The sequence below is a fragment of the Nesoenas mayeri genome (assembly GCF_963082525.1).
Source record: "Nesoenas mayeri genome assembly, chromosome: 1".
NCBI classification, from domain to species: Eukaryota; Metazoa; Chordata; class Aves; order Columbiformes; family Columbidae; genus Nesoenas; species Nesoenas mayeri.
In genome coordinates this window covers 15,290,498-15,305,992 of record NC_137541.1, presented here as the reverse complement: position 1 = coordinate 15,305,992, position 15,495 = coordinate 15,290,498, and the positions used below count along the sequence as shown (strand labels likewise).

Genomic DNA, 15,495 nt, shown 5'->3' with positions numbered 1-15,495 from the left:
GTATCCAGAAGACCAAGACATTCTCTTCTCGGAAGGGGACAGTGAAAGGTCAACAGAGAACAGACACAAGCTGCAACACAGGAAGTTCCAGCTGGATACAAGCTAAAATTACCTGAATAAAGGTTGCTCAGCTGGAACAGGGACTCAGAGAGGCTGTACAGTCTCCATTCTTGGAGATTTTAAAAATTTGTCTGGGTGAGGCCCTGAGAAACCTGATCTAAGTGTGAAACTAGCTTCACTTTGAGCATGAGTTGGACTTGAAACCACCAGAGCTCCTTTACAGCTTCAATTATTCTGTGACCCTAAGAAGTCCAGAATGAGGGTCAAGATTGATCCAACGTCTATCTAATGGACCTCTTGATTTTTCTCAGGCAACAGAATAAATCCAGCAAGTGAGGTCCTGGGACAGAAGTTCTATATTTGGTACCTTGTGTCGTATGAGGGAGAGGCTGAAGCTGGAGAAGATGCCATTCCCATGCCAACTTCTCTGCACCCCAAGCAGCACAGCACAGAGCAAGGCTGGCACTTGCAAATGGCATGTGAGGATTATCAGGGAGGCAAGTGACACTGCTCGGCACACTCATGAGGTGCAGGACTCACCAGGGGACAGGGAGGTTGCTGAGGTGGCAGTCAAGCACATGAAAAATTTCAACAAATTCAGTTTTAAGGCCACGTTTGCAGCCACTGGTCCTGGGCTGTTGCAGGAATGAGGAAGACCCTGGCTCTGGGCATGAGGAGCTGCTCTGGCTGAGCCAAACTTCCTCCTCCGGGCGCTTCCATCCCATCTCCAGGGTACCCACTGCACCCGGAGTGAGTTGGGTCTAAGGAGACAGCGGGGTGGCCAACCTGCACCATGCCTGAGCCCAGGGAGTCCTCGCTCACCTGTGTCAGTCTATCACGGTTTCTTTGTACCACCACAGTCCCTCCAAAAGGCTAATTTAGCAAGAGCAGAAAGACAGTCTAAAACAAGACATCTGAGTTCAGTTTCTGGCTCTGTCACACATTTCTTGTGCAACTGCTGAATTTTAGTGTGTATCATCTTCCATCTGTACAACTGGAGTTGTTGCCAGTTTTGTCTATTTAAGGGTACTAGGTGGTTGTATGGTGAGACCCCAGTTGAACTGGAACTTTGAGCCAGTCTCCTCATTCAAATACATGAAAATCCATTTGGAGCAAAAAGGTACTTATCAACATGACATTATTATTTCTATAATGTAGGTGCTACTTACTGTACCTTTAATAATTTCTGGAACACTGAATTCATATGATAAATTACTGAAGACTGGAAAAAATTCATTCACTGGCTTTATCCTGATGTAAATGTAGATGATATCTGGAAATACAACAGAAGATTAAATCATAGTTAAGTATGGCTGCGAAATTTTCTCATGCATATATTCAAAATACATATGGCATTCTTCTCTCCATGCTGTTACAGCACAGGAAAATATCAAAAGAAGTGTAAAAGGGATACTTGCCTGAGTAACTAGGACAGGCAATATCTTGCACCCTGACAGTCAAAGAATAAACTTCAACTCCTAGATTAGCTGGGTTTTCTAAATCAATACTTTCAGTCATCTAAATTAAAAAGAAACACAGTTGTATTTATACTTGCTTACATAAAGTCACAACACTCATGATGGAAATTACCTTTTTCAGCATTCTGTAAGTGTGGTCTCCCCCTTGGATATACAGAATTGCCATGTAGTAGTAATATAGACTATTAATCAGCTAAAGGACTGAATTCCGGGCTTTTTCTACATGTTCACACTCTAGTGTCTCTTGGCAATTGAAAACACTTTCCTTCTGCCAACAAAATATCTTCTCCTATAGTACAGGAAATTTTATCATATGGATCATAACGTCTTGGCCTTTTACCTGGTTAATTCAAACAGCGTGTAATGAGCTGGCAATTTGCTGTGCCCTTTGTTGGCTCAACAAGAATCCACTGTTGCTAAAGAGTAATAGTTACCCCTTGAGCTCATGCCTGCAGACATGTATTAAAGGTATCAGGTTCAGCCACAAGTGTTTATCCAAGAATCAAGTTGTTACTAAATGGTTGCTCATGCACATTTAAATCCTAATCTCCTGAACTCTCTGGAGGAGCCCCATAAACTCCGGGGCAAGAGGACTAAAGCACAAGCATCCACTGTTTATCACCTACAGGGAAATTCCTGCAGGGACAGGACACTGCAGATAGCCTGGTACGTTATATATACACGGTGATCAAAGGGCTGACAACAATCACGTCCCGTGCAGCAGTGAAAATGCTTCTAATGTTGGCAGATGAAGCAGATAGTGGCAGTGCTTATTGACATGTATACCTCAGATCAAAAATTAAAGTAAGTCATGCAAAATTGTTTTACTGCTTCTGCAGCACTCTTGCCTTTTAGATGGAACGCCTATTTTTTGTTGTTTCTTTTTTTCTGTATTTGTCTACAGTTCTTTTTAAAGTAAGGAAACAACCACCATTGCACATGTCCAGCAACAGGTGGAGGTTCCGGTCAATGCAAATATACCAGCAGCTGTCAGCATATGGAATCCATATTTTGACATGCAAAATAACACAAGTACAAATCCCACCACACTTTTGTGAAAATTTACCACTCAAAGTGGTTTTACAATTCTGACCAGTGAGGCTGGGAAGTATTTACTGAGCGTGGGATTTCACAAGTATTTCAATTCTTCATGCTGAATAGCATGGATCTTCCACAGTCTGTCATGAATAGATGGGTATGAAATGGCAACAAATTTCTCTGTTTATCCATATCAAAGTTAGTGCTTCACAGTCCCTAAAAAAAGGAAATTTTCTTTCAATCGTTTCTAGCACATCTATTTAAAACTGGAGAAAACAGTTCTCTGTTCACCAAATTCTGTAGATTACATAGAAAGCATCCTATCAAAGGGTATGGAGTTCACATGTAGTCAAAACAGTTATTCTCCACATCATACCCACTGTCACATGATCTATAGTCATTCTTTTTTTCTTGTACAGACAATTAATTTAAAGAACTTATAATATTTAATAAGCTGACTTCAAAAATGGGACAATCTAAAACAAAGTCACAAACAACTGACCACAAGTCTTCCAGACACAGCGGACTCCAGAGCGAAGTTATTGCTTCCAAAACCAGATAATCCAGTGAAATTAAATTGATTGTTTGATGGATCAACATCAATATCTTTACAGTAATTTCTAAGATCAAGAAGAAATGTCCCAGCAATGGTATTTTCATCTGCCTCGTTCCTGTTTAAAACAAACACATATCCCACCAGAGCAACTTATATTTCTCCTCTTGAACTTTTCATAAATCACACACCAAAACATTGACTTCCATTTATTTTCTAAGTGAAAATCTAGATCTGAATAGGCAACAGTTGATTAAGCAGCCCATTATCTGATCCATACACTGTGGTGGACAATAGCGCTGCACAATGGGCAGGACATTTAGCCAGGTCCAAAACATAAACCTGGAACTCAGCTAAACTTCAGAAGCTGCCACGAGATCTTAATATTCAAAATTAGTTCAATTAATAATCAGTAGTCTAAAACATCTTCACAACATTCTTCAGTATGCTATAATGTTCTCCTAATTGGAAGCTGTGATGCACCTAATGGAACTGCAGGTGGAGGGTGCAAATTTAATTGGTTTTAATCAAAATCAATATAAACAAATGAAGAACCAACTGAAATACCATTAAGCCCTGATTTTGTTCCCTCGTGCAATCCCTATAAGACTAGTTCTTTATTTGATCACATTTTTTCCCTGAAGATTTTTGCCTCATTCAGATAAAAATGTAAGTTCACTAGATAACAATGAGACCGTTGTATTACTGTCATAGATGTTGTAACTAGTCAGCGCTCTGAAGGGTTGGATTATCTTCCTGCCAGTGCACAGAAGTACGTGATTTAAATGCCAGACATTTCTATTAGATAGCCACTAGTTGGGTATTCCTCATTTCATAGGTTCTTGGCCTGAGATGCTGGATCTTTATCTGCATGACCATCAAAGTACCTTATGTGCACCTGAAGAACTGCACTAGGCTACGCAGTGTACCCTGAAGGATCCGAGCCCATGCACATCAAACTCTTCAGATGGACAATTTTGATGTCAGTCTTTCTACGACACACTTCATCTGTAAAATTGAGTTAATGTTATGTCCTTGTCTGCAAATATTAACTACCTGATCACCACAAAGGTCTCAGAGCATTTGTAGCCATAGCAAAGTCCATAACTAAGTTACTGTGCACAGAGAACACCTATAACAAGAGGTGATCTGGGCTCTGAAGACCTTATAGGATTGCATTAGACAAAAAACATGCAGGTCACAAGGGAGAGAATTAGAAGAGAAGAACGGGAAGTTTAAAATAAAACTGCAGAACTGCCTGGCAAACTTTCCCTAGTGAACGATTTCCCACAGTTTAGCATAAAGTGAGCAAGAAGGAGCCTGGTTCTTGACTGGTCAGAGAAGTAACTCTATAACACATGGTCTTTTATCCCATGGGTTTAGGTACCTGAAAGAAAGATAAATAAAGTATCTGACTACAGACAGAATTTTTTAGTCCAAATTTCCAGTTTGAACATAAGGAAACTGAGTTTTGTGCCCCAAGACACAGTGAACAGTAACCTTTAAAGGGTTAAAAACAAATGTCCATTTTAACCTCTAGCTGTAGTAGGTATGGGGACCCTAACTGATGTCCCTAGTCCCCACACTGGTCTGGGGCAACAAGGCAGCACTCAGGCAATGAAGAGCCTCAATACCTGAAGGTAGAAGGATTGCACTCTGGTGGGTTGTCATTGATGTCATCAATAATGATCGTGATCTCCATTTCACTGGCATTACCGCCACTGGGACTGTCCTCCACTCGGACTATCACTGAAATGTTTGGATGGAGCCGCAGTGGAAAGGCATCTCGGTCAATTCTCCCAGTCACCTGCAGCACTCCAGTCGCTGTGCAGAAAGCAACCAGAAATTAGATGCTCACCGTGGAGAGAAGTAACAAACACTCAGATACATACAAGGGGACAGGGTACCTTGGCAGACAGGCAGCAGAATAAAAAGTATTCTGCTCTCTGCAAATCATGGCTGGTTTGTTTTTTGTTGGGTTTTTTTTTGTTTGTTTGTTTGTTTTTTTTTAATGAAACAAAATGGCTCTGAAAGTTCTGTAAGACTTTAATGGATAGATACCCATTGCTCAAAAATGCACCGTAGGTGGCCTCAGCAGAGGGCTTGAAAAGCAGTTAGATTTCCCTTACGTTCTCAAAGAGCTAGCGCAAGTCAGAGTTGAGTGGGCTCATGGAGCACCAAGGACAATGAGCTGCTAATGCCTGTACCGTTCTTGCTCTCTAGCTAGTAAGACTGCTTCACTTTCTACTGTTAGCATTCAAGCAGCCTTCAGCACCGCTAAATTTACTCAGACCATCAACAGAGCTGTTCTTGGCTGTGACAGATTATGCCAAGTGCTCTGGTCAGCCACCCACTCAGTATTTTTTTTCACTTCTGTTAGCCACTGTTCAAAACCAGGTTTTTGTGGCAGATCACAGTACTATTCCCAGCGGTAAACAAACCTCTGTCTTTTGGATTGTAATTGAGGGGAAGGGTGGCAATACTTGGGCAAAGGACAGAGGAAATCCAAAGCATTTAAGGATCATTCCGATCTGCAAAAGCACTCTGTTGTGTGACATCTCTTTCAGCTGTGATAAGCAGTTCTAAAGCAACAGCAGAAAAGGAGCAAAGCAGTCACTGAATGCCAGCCCTGGAGCAAAACCTCAGGGCACTGCTGCATGCACCCCAGAGAGCATGGGGAGACAGGACCACCAAGAGAGAGAGGACTCCTTTGGATGGCCTTGCCTGAAGAGTGTCGTGAATCAAGCAATGAAGCTGAGGTGCAGATTTGCTGTGCACTTCAATGCTAGAGCAGATTTCAGGCAGGAGAGAGGACATTCTGGTCTAACTGTGTGCAGCTGTTTCAGGAGCCCCACAAGGGTCTCTGCAATCCTCAGAGTTTAAAAAGAAGGCAGCCAATCTTATTAATTCTCACAGGAGTGTTAATCTCCAGCTTTAAGTCATTATTTCTCAAGAAGTCACCTTTAGTTTACATTCTTCAAGATATTTTATTGAATGATGGTCAGCTAACTGACGAATTTCACCCTAATAACATACTGACCATTTCTTTTTTCCAGAATAAAGCATGTCAAATTAAAAGCGAGGTAAAAACATTTCTAGTAGCAACTCTCTTCTTCTGTGTGTGTCAGAAGGTAAATTTTTGTTTGTCTTACATGGATTTATGGAGAAATATCTGTCAGAAGATTGGATGCTGTAGAAAAGTCTGCTGGGAGAGTCTTCATCATCGGGATCTTTAGCTGTTATATTGGCAACAAAGGTGCCTGGGCTTTGCTCCTCTGGAATCCTGTAGATTCTTTGTTTTCTACAAGATAGAACAAAATTCAGCAAAGCGCACATCTGTGTTTGCAAAGGCAGCTGAATACAGAGTTAGCTGAGCAGCCAGCTGTAGCAGCAGAGCCACAGCCATGCTGGGCTCAGAGATGGCTATTTGCATGTCAGAGTAAATGTCCCAGTCACTGGTTCTGCCAGCTGGACATGTAGCAATAGCTGCACTAGTATGTGGTCATAAAGCATGACATAGCCACAACAATAAGTGTTCTTCCCCTGAAAGTTTTTCACAGTAAAAACAATTTGACTTTCACAGAATTGTGGAAGCAGAAAAGGGCTGTTCAGTGATGCAGTCCATCTCCCTACAGAGCTGCCAGATTGTAAATCCACTTGCTTTAGTTCCTTCATTCTGCATGAGAAAAACAAAAATAGAAGCAGTAATGTAATAAATCAGCTTTCAGAATGAATGCTGGAGGCTTTGGGGGGACAACAGTATCACTAAAAGTCTGAGTTGCCCCTGCAGTAGGTGGAGACAGGGAAGAGCACTCCCATGGGTGCCCACCAGACGAACCTGATCCAAAATCGCAGCAACATCTGCCTGATTAATTTTACAAAAGAAAATGGTTCCTTACTGCTGCTGTTTGGTAAGTCAGGGCTCCCAAATTTCCCATTAATTGAGTTTCATAGCTCAGATATAGTCTGTGGGCAATTGTGCAGGATTGCTTATAATGGTTGCAGTTGCACGTTGACCAGGGTACTCAGGTACGCAATTATGGTACTTGAACTACATGCAACAGCAGGCATGGACAAGCACATAAAAACTCTGCAAGGAATTTGTGAAGACTGACTTATTCCAGTGAAACACACACAAACACACAAACATCTCCTGCTTCTAGAAATCAAAGGGAGTTGAAGGTACTCAAGAGTTCAGAAAAGCATTAGGAGCATGTTTCAGACTGCTTCCTTTTAGAACATTTTAAACCTCCTATGCACCACTTAGTTAATTGACTAGTCTATAATTCCTAGTACAGGAAAGCATGAGTCCTTTGTTGTCATGTGAAAATCAACATCATGGGACACTTAGCAATTGGAACAGAGAACTGCAGAAACACAAGATCCCATGCTTTCAGGTTTCCACTTACAGTTTTAAAAATGGTTAAGAAGACACAGTATCTTTATCTGTTTCATCAGCTGATGTGAAAAGAGGAAACTATACAGGAGAGAAATCACATAGTGTTTTCCCAGTAAAAACACCTAACTTACAGCCAGAAGTAAACAAGTGGTTCTTGAAGGCTGTGGAGTCAGTGTATTTATTAAGTTTCTATCTTACTCTTGGCATTGGATCTCTTCCTTCCTTGCTCTCCTGTTGCTTCCAGAGTCACTCAGAAACAAATAGCAACAAGTCTCCTTCATTGCTATCAAAAACGCCGCCCAAGAGAGATTCTAACTGGTTTTGGCTCACAGTAGGGAACTCCCTATGACCACAGGCACCACAACTCCAACCTCTCTGTCCGCAGCAAACTCACCACTGCTCCACCTTCACAGCCCTACCAGCCCTGTGTGCCCTGCATAAGTCTTTGTCTGGTCCCCACCAGATCTCTTGGGAAGAAACGGGATGTTTTTGAGCACATCCCCTTAGCACCAAGTACTAGTACAGCTGCGAGGAGCTGGGGCCACTTCCTACGCAGCTACGTCTGGGCTGTGTCCTGTTGTCCATCTGTCTGCCACCTGCCAGTGGCTTTTTACAGGATGGTTCAAGTAGACCTCTTAGACACTGCAATGTAATTGTGAAGGAAGCATATGTTTGTTTTCTTGTCTTCTCCTTTGTTTTCGTGACTCCACAAGTTTTCCATTGATTTTAACAGCCAGAATTTCAAAAGACTGAATGCCAATGTAGTGTTGTGAACACCAAAAACAGATGTGCTTGCATATACTATGGGAACAATTAGAAATACCCTTTGAAACTATGTTCTTGACAGCTTTGATCGGAAGAAAATAAAGAAGGTTTGCTAACTCATCAAGTTTCCCCAGCTCCCATCCTAGCACTAATTATTACAGTGTCAGAAAGTATATTGCCGCAGCATGCAGCTCACATTTTAGCAGGGGAGAGGCCATACATGTGCGTACTGAGGACAGCTCATGAAGTGTAATTCAATCTACAGTTCTTTACGAACTGAGCTGCTCTTTTTGGTCTGTACTGTCAGTCTAAAAGGGAGAAGATTCAAACAAATACCAAGCCTTATTTGTGCCATATGAGAAATGAGTCTTAGACCTTAGCTGTTATGGATGCTAAAGTGACTGCAGCTTTCACTAATTCTTGAACAAGTAGATAAATATTTAAAAGAGCTCCTTTAGCATTCCAGACATAAGGATAAATAAACAGAAATGACACCATTTGGAGGAAATAATCAGTCTAGAACACATTGTGTGAATGTTGGCAGTGGGAAGAGGATTCCTCCTGCTTGTAGCACTACAGTAACGTGAAGCGAGCTGTTAACCTTATTGACTATTGCAGAAACCATGCCTGTTTCTAACATTTTATTCTTCTCTTTCTTCAGGTTCTCCATTCCTTTACCCAGCAAAGTCCAAATTCTTGGCCTCAGCCCAGGAGCTCTGTGTCGCTCTGGCTCCACCAAGCACCCAGAAGATTGCTCCAAACAAATGGCTGAAAACCTCTCAGCATGGCCCAGGTGCTACACTGTCCTCTCCTTTCCAGAGCTGGCAGGAGAGCAGCCATCATAAATATTCTCGGCAAGGACCTTGTAGAGCCTCAGGATCAGGAGACATGAAGAGAGTGTCCTGAATCCAATCAGTGTGTCATGCAAGTGAGAAAGATAAATCAACAGAATCAGATCGACTGTAATTGTCAAACTCCTGCTTCAGAAACAATCATCCATCGCACTTTCCACCATGAAACAGCCTTCTGGTGGCATGTGTATATTCTTTCACATTTTTCCAAATGTTCAACAATATTCCTGATTCCAACTAAAGCTCCATTAGTCTTCAAAAGCTATTTCTGACTTGTGTGTTATGACACAATTTCCTGCTTATGACACAGTAAGAGATGGCAATGTTTCAAAGATCACCAGGATTGTTTACAAGTCTAAGTGTCTGGGAAGAAGAGGAAGACAGATCAAAAGTGAGACCTTTTTATGTCTAGACATTTCCGCATGAATAAACATCATTATGGAGAAATACACATCTGCAAGAAGGGTAAATTTCTGTATGATTATATTCATACAGGGTAAAATTCATCTCCTTGTCTGAACTTGTCCAAAGGTCTTTGCATAGCTTTAACCTCTCTAAATGCTAACAAATACAACGAGCTTGTTTGGCTTTTCTTAGCATGAATGCAGAACAGGGATAACTTGAGACTATTAAGAATATAAGTAAGAATAAAAGAGGTAAATTAGGGCAAAAGTTTCCGGTAGAATAACAGGAATAATAATGAAATGAAAATACTGTTTTCAGTAGTATTTTGTTGTTATATTTACTTGCCCTCACGTTACACCCTCCCATTGATATCAAAGCAGTAAAGCTTGGAAAATATCTACATTTGGAGTACAACAGAAGTTTTTCACTCACGTGGTAAAGTAAGGTCTTTCATCATCAATGTTAATGATATTTATATTAACTGTTTTAGTCGAGTTGAGTCCGTCTGGATCTGTCACTGTTATATTTAAAAAGTAACTGTTAGATAAGAAAACAAAACAAGAATCATTATGTGCCTATGAAGGAAAACGTTTCTCTGCCTACTGTAAACTATTAGGCCATGTGAATAAAATACATTCTCACCAACGTTGATCTTTCTCATAATCAAATTCTTTTGTGGAAAAAATGTCTCCAGTTTCCAAGACCAGGAATGGCACTGGTGCAGGGAGCAGTGAATACTGAAATGAAGAGAGCAAGAAATTAGTCTTCATATTTTTAAATGCCCCTCCATTCATTCCTTCCCTTGTAAAATGGGCCAAGTTATAGAAAAGTATTTGCCTCAAAACTTTGCATATTGAAACATGCTGACATACAGCTGCTGGCACAAGCCCTGATCATCTGAGCTGAAGCAGCTCAAACTTCGTTGTACGTGCTTTACCTGACAGCTAGTGGAGAGTCACAGATGCTGAATTACATTAAAGCCCACACTATTCTCTACGTCTCTGAACTCCAGCTCTGCAATGAGAATTTAACAGAGAGGCCAGCCAGCAGAGCCACTGTGGAGTATGCAAAAATCAGCTTTGTGGTGGCAGCAGAATACATGCACAGAGAAGTGAGAGGAGAAGGGGTGAGGCTGGATTTGGGGGAGGAGGGGCAAAAGGTTTATTGTCCAGGAAGCAATGAAGTTTAGGGAACAAAGGAGAGGAGAGTGGACTTTCACAGAGTACATGAGGGTGTGAGGCTGAAAGGTGTTCACAACAGCTCGGTGTGAATGTACCTGTTCAGCGGTGGCAGGTGGCAGCTGCTGCTCTCCACATTGCAGGACACAAATGTGTCCCACACCAGTGCGTGGGAGAGGGAGGGAGCTGAGCACCCTGACACCCCACAAAGCAGGGAGAAAGGCAGCACCCTGAGCACCATTGCTGCAGGGCAGCTACTGCACACCCACCACATCCTCCCTGCTATTGTCCACATGCCTCTGCCAGGACACCACCAATACGCCCTCAAGGACATTGTCTTTGTTAGTGCAGGTGTTAGTTATGCTCATAAAGTCTAAAGTATGCAACATCAGAGGGTCATGCACCATACAAATAATTTGCAACATCCTCTGAGCAACTTGTCCAGGGGATGCAACTGCTCTCATATCACCTTTTGGAAAAAAAAACAAGAGGTACAGAGAGCTGAGTAAAACAACTTGCCTCCTGCTGCGTCAGATTTAATTGAAATCGCTTTAAAAAAAAAAAAAACAGCCAGGTGATCACAATTATTTTCTCAATTTTTTTTGCCAGTTAACCTTTCTAAACTCCCTCTCCAGCTGATTATTTTACCTGTTGCCCAGAACGTCTATATTTGTAGCTTCTTATTATGCTCGAGCTTCATCAAGGGTTAGAAAATGTGTGGAACTCACTGCCATTGCTTTCAGAAACAAGGCAGAGCTAAAGCCCAGGCCTCTGTTTCTCTCCTCACCAGCTTGGGTTTGGTGGTTTGACTGGGCAAAGCCTGAGGACAGGCTTAAACATAATCACTCTCTTGAATTATGCTGCACATTGAAGTACCATCTTCAAGTTCAGTTCTTGAATGCGCTGTCTTTTATCAAGCCAAAGCCAAAAAGGAAAGCTACAACACAATTCTTAGGTAAGCGCAGTTACTTTTCCCCTGTCCATAAACAAACTTAGCATTTCCCAGAAATTTTTGCGGATACCAAGACTACTTTCAGATCAGCTAACACATTTTCTTGACTGAAGATCACAGTTTGCGCTGAGATTGTCAAAAAGCTGAGATTCAGTTGCCTTGTAAGCAATTTCCTTACAGTCTCATTTAAAAGAATGTACATTGTGATACAGAAGGTTAAAAAATTAATATAATTTTAGTCACTCTCATCTACAATAAATGTTTTGCCAGCCTTTTTTTCTTTTTTTAAGAGATACAATTTCTACTGTATCTCTGATTAACTGTATCAAACTCTGCCTTCAATTTCCCTCAATTTTGGAGGGCTGAGGACTCAAAATACAATTGTGTCCAAACAATGAGGCTGGGTTTTCTTAGTATATTATTGAAAATGTTTCTTTTTTTCCTGACTAAACGTTTTCCTCTGTTCCTGATACAGAAGGAAGTTGTTGAAAGATGCTGGCAATTAACATTTCAGATACAGTGGATTATATAATATCTGGGGTTTTTTTCTTTAATATAACTTACTTTGAGTTCAGCATTTTCAGGATCAGTTGCACTAACTTGGTAAATGCGTTCTGGAGGTGTTCCTTCCAAGACATAGATCGTTACAGCTGCATGGATATAAGTGTACTCAGTGTTAATCAGGTAAGAACAAAAAGACGTGGCAGAAAACATACTGCTACACTGCAGCAGCTTGCTGCACCTTCTCACTTCACAATTCTAATTCCAAAATCACCACAAAGAGCACAAATACTCAAAGGATAAAAAAGAAGCCAATTGCTTGTCTGTAAACAGGCATCCATTGCTGTGAATTGCAATACGAATTGTGCCATCCGGAGAAAGACTGCTCTTTACAAACAACCTATCTCAAGCTGCTCACAGTATATGGAGTAAAATGATGCATTTGGGCTATACCTGTGCCTTTCCTTACCAGGCACACAGGGAGAAAGTAGCCCTGCACTAGGTCCTCATCGCCATGCCCTCCCTGTCCACCCCCTGTCCCGTGCCGGGACATCTCAGAGGCTTTCCTCTTAATTTCTGCATTTCCTTTACACCTGCAAGGTAAATAAATAGCGGATGGTCTGCGCTGACTCAAATTTCTGTGCTATTAAGGGTGCTGATTCAGTGCAAGGTGTATTTCTTTCCGTGTTGGGGATTCTTGTAGTTGAGCTATCTCATACTGGGCCACTGGCAACAGGCGTAGCGCTCCTTCAGTGTAGTAATTAACAGAACAACACATCTTTAGATCACATTATTTGCTTTATGCCCTTTTGTGTCTGCTGGACCTGCTGTTTCTGGACTATTAATTTCCACTGTGACCCCTGCTGACTGCAGCTTCTCGTCAGAGCAGTGGGAATCCCAGAGCCGCGTAATGAGTTGTTCCCAGTTGACAACAATATGAATATAAAGTTTAATGAGAGGGAGATGCTTTTTCATAACCGGAGAATGCGCAATTAGTGTCTGATTGTAGCTGGTACTGCTAACTAAAGCCACACAGTTAGGCAGATCAGACATCTGTGCTCACCAATTTATGGCAGCTCTAGCTGAGAGCTAAGTTGATATTTGTAACAAGCTCCCACGTAGAGTGTGTTTCATGCTGTGCCGATCCCCTGAAGTGTCACACTTAATTATTATTAGATTCCAGCAGCACCCATGATATGCAAGACACCCGCTATACTGAGAAGATGACACAGCCTCTTCCCTAGGGGAAGCTAATTTGCTTTACAAACTAAGTATTGTATGGAAGCAGGAGCATCCATGTGCTGCTGATCATTAGTGCAGAGGTTGGTGGGGAGCGGGGCTGGGCTGGACCTGGCCGGGCAGACAAGCCCTGTTCGCGGCAGCGGGCAGCAGTGCGGCTGCAGCCACGCCGCCTGCACCACCGACTGTGAAATGCTGCTGCTAGTCCCCATCTGCGGGGTTCCTCAGCCAGCTCCGAATGCCTGCCACAAACGGATCATGGTGTGATGTTTTCAGAGAGAAAAAATAAAATCAAATATTGAATTATTGAGTGCTTTTCCATACAGCTCTGTTAGAATATCAAGACTTCAAACAGGCTCTCAGCACCTCATCAAATAATAAGAGCATATTTTTACACACTACCTGAACTGTTCTGTCTGTGTGTGAATATGAACACATAATAAATATATCGCTATACTCTGTCACCTCATGGTACAATTTTTCCATGTTCCTCTCACCAGTAAATAAACAAGATAAGGACAAGGAATTACTGAAGAGAGTCAGCAGCAGGCTACAAAGATGATTAGGGACCTAGAGCACCTTTCTTATGAGAAGAGACTGAAAGATCTGGGTCTGTTCAGCCTGGAGAAGAGAAGGCTGAGAGGGGATCTCGTCAACGTTTATAAATATCTCAAGGGTAGGTGTCAAGAGGATGGGACCAGACTCCTTTCAGTGGTGCCCAATGCTAGGATGAGGGGCAACGGGCACAGACTGAAGCACAGGAGGTTCCATCTGAACATGAGGACAAACTTCTTTACTTTGAGGGTGCCAGAGCCCTGGAACAGGCTGCCCAGAGAGGTTGTGGAGTCTCCTTCTCTGGAGACATTCAAAACCTGCCTGGACACATTCCTGTGTGATCTGCTGTGGCGAACCTGGTTTAGCAGATGGGTTGGACAGGATGATCTGCAGAGGTCCCTTCCAACCCCAACCATTCTGTGATTCTGTGATAAGATTGCTCAGAGAGTAAAGTTATTATTTCCTGTCTTTTTTATCGATGGCATTGTCCCTCGTATTAGGTGCTACATGGCCTGCAAAGCCTGCACTGACAGCCAGGGTCCAGACACTCCAGCCTCATTCCAGAGGTTACTGTAAACTCCTCCCTGTTGCACATTCGCCAGTGGTCTGAAAGCAACCCCACATCTGTCTCACACAGGAGACAGACTCTTTACTTCTTTCCGTTTTTTCCCAGCACAGATCACAATCTCTGACTCTTCAGAATGATTTTCCACTTAATTTCCCATATGAAGGTGCAAATGCAATATACAGGTATAAATTATTGGCAGAGCAATGTTTTATCATTTTTCCTCAGAAATTCTTAAATATACACAATACACACTAATTTAAATTTATCTTGCTTCTCCAAATTAGTCCGATTTTCATCAAACTACTGAAACATGTACCCATATTCAATGGTTATATCCCCACCAAACTTCAGGTTTCTAACACATACCTTTAAGTAGGTATTCATCTCATTAAAAATATATATATATATATATATTCACATTTTTTTTTCCTTATAATTCTACAGATGCTTCAAAATGGTTAAATCATTTTTGGTCAAAGCTTCAAGAAAACTAAATGGGCATTTCCAGACATGAAGCATCCCAAATATTCATGTAAAACAAAGCTCTGACAACAGTGTCCTGTTCACCCCCTGTTTTCCTAAAATACTTAGACCACTTTAGCTGCGGGCATTGTGTGTGACTATAGTTTTGGGGTTTTTTTAATTTCTCCCTCATGCCACCATTATCTTACTTTGAATTGCTATATTTCCTCGAAATACAGGACGTTCATTTTTATCTATTACTTGGACAGTCAGTATGTTAAGGTCAGTTCTCCCACTTGTGTCTTCAACGAAAATCTGTAAATCAAAGCTCTTTGGCATAGTTTCATAATCTAGTACAGGGTTTCCAGTGGTAACAACCTGAAAAGGAAATATTGTTATTAGCACATGGTGCAAGAGATGTAAGTTACAGTCAATACACATGAATACAAGCAAAAGTACACTTTCCATCACTAAGCAGTGAGTATTTTAGA

The 15,495-nt window shown here is 41.7% G+C and overlaps 1 protein-coding gene across 1 annotated transcript in view; it reads right to left on the bottom strand.

The window, feature by feature from the left end:
- The window catches only part of CDHR3 (cadherin related family member 3), a gene marked incomplete at both ends in the record, with an annotated part of 37,887 nt that overhangs the window by 16,427 nt on the left and 5,965 nt on the right, over window positions 1-15,495 (bottom strand). The window contains 9 exons of the mRNA XM_080357925.1: window positions 1,235-1,333; window positions 1,479-1,578; window positions 3,079-3,247; window positions 4,764-4,953; window positions 6,282-6,430; window positions 9,982-10,086; window positions 10,192-10,286; window positions 12,244-12,329; window positions 15,214-15,382. Coding sequence (XP_080214051.1) covers window positions 1,235-1,333; window positions 1,479-1,578; window positions 3,079-3,247; window positions 4,764-4,953; window positions 6,282-6,430; window positions 9,982-10,086; window positions 10,192-10,286; window positions 12,244-12,329; window positions 15,214-15,382 — 1,162 coding nt within the window. The remainder of the gene's footprint in view (window positions 1-1,234; window positions 1,334-1,478; window positions 1,579-3,078; window positions 3,248-4,763; window positions 4,954-6,281; window positions 6,431-9,981; window positions 10,087-10,191; window positions 10,287-12,243; window positions 12,330-15,213; window positions 15,383-15,495) is intronic.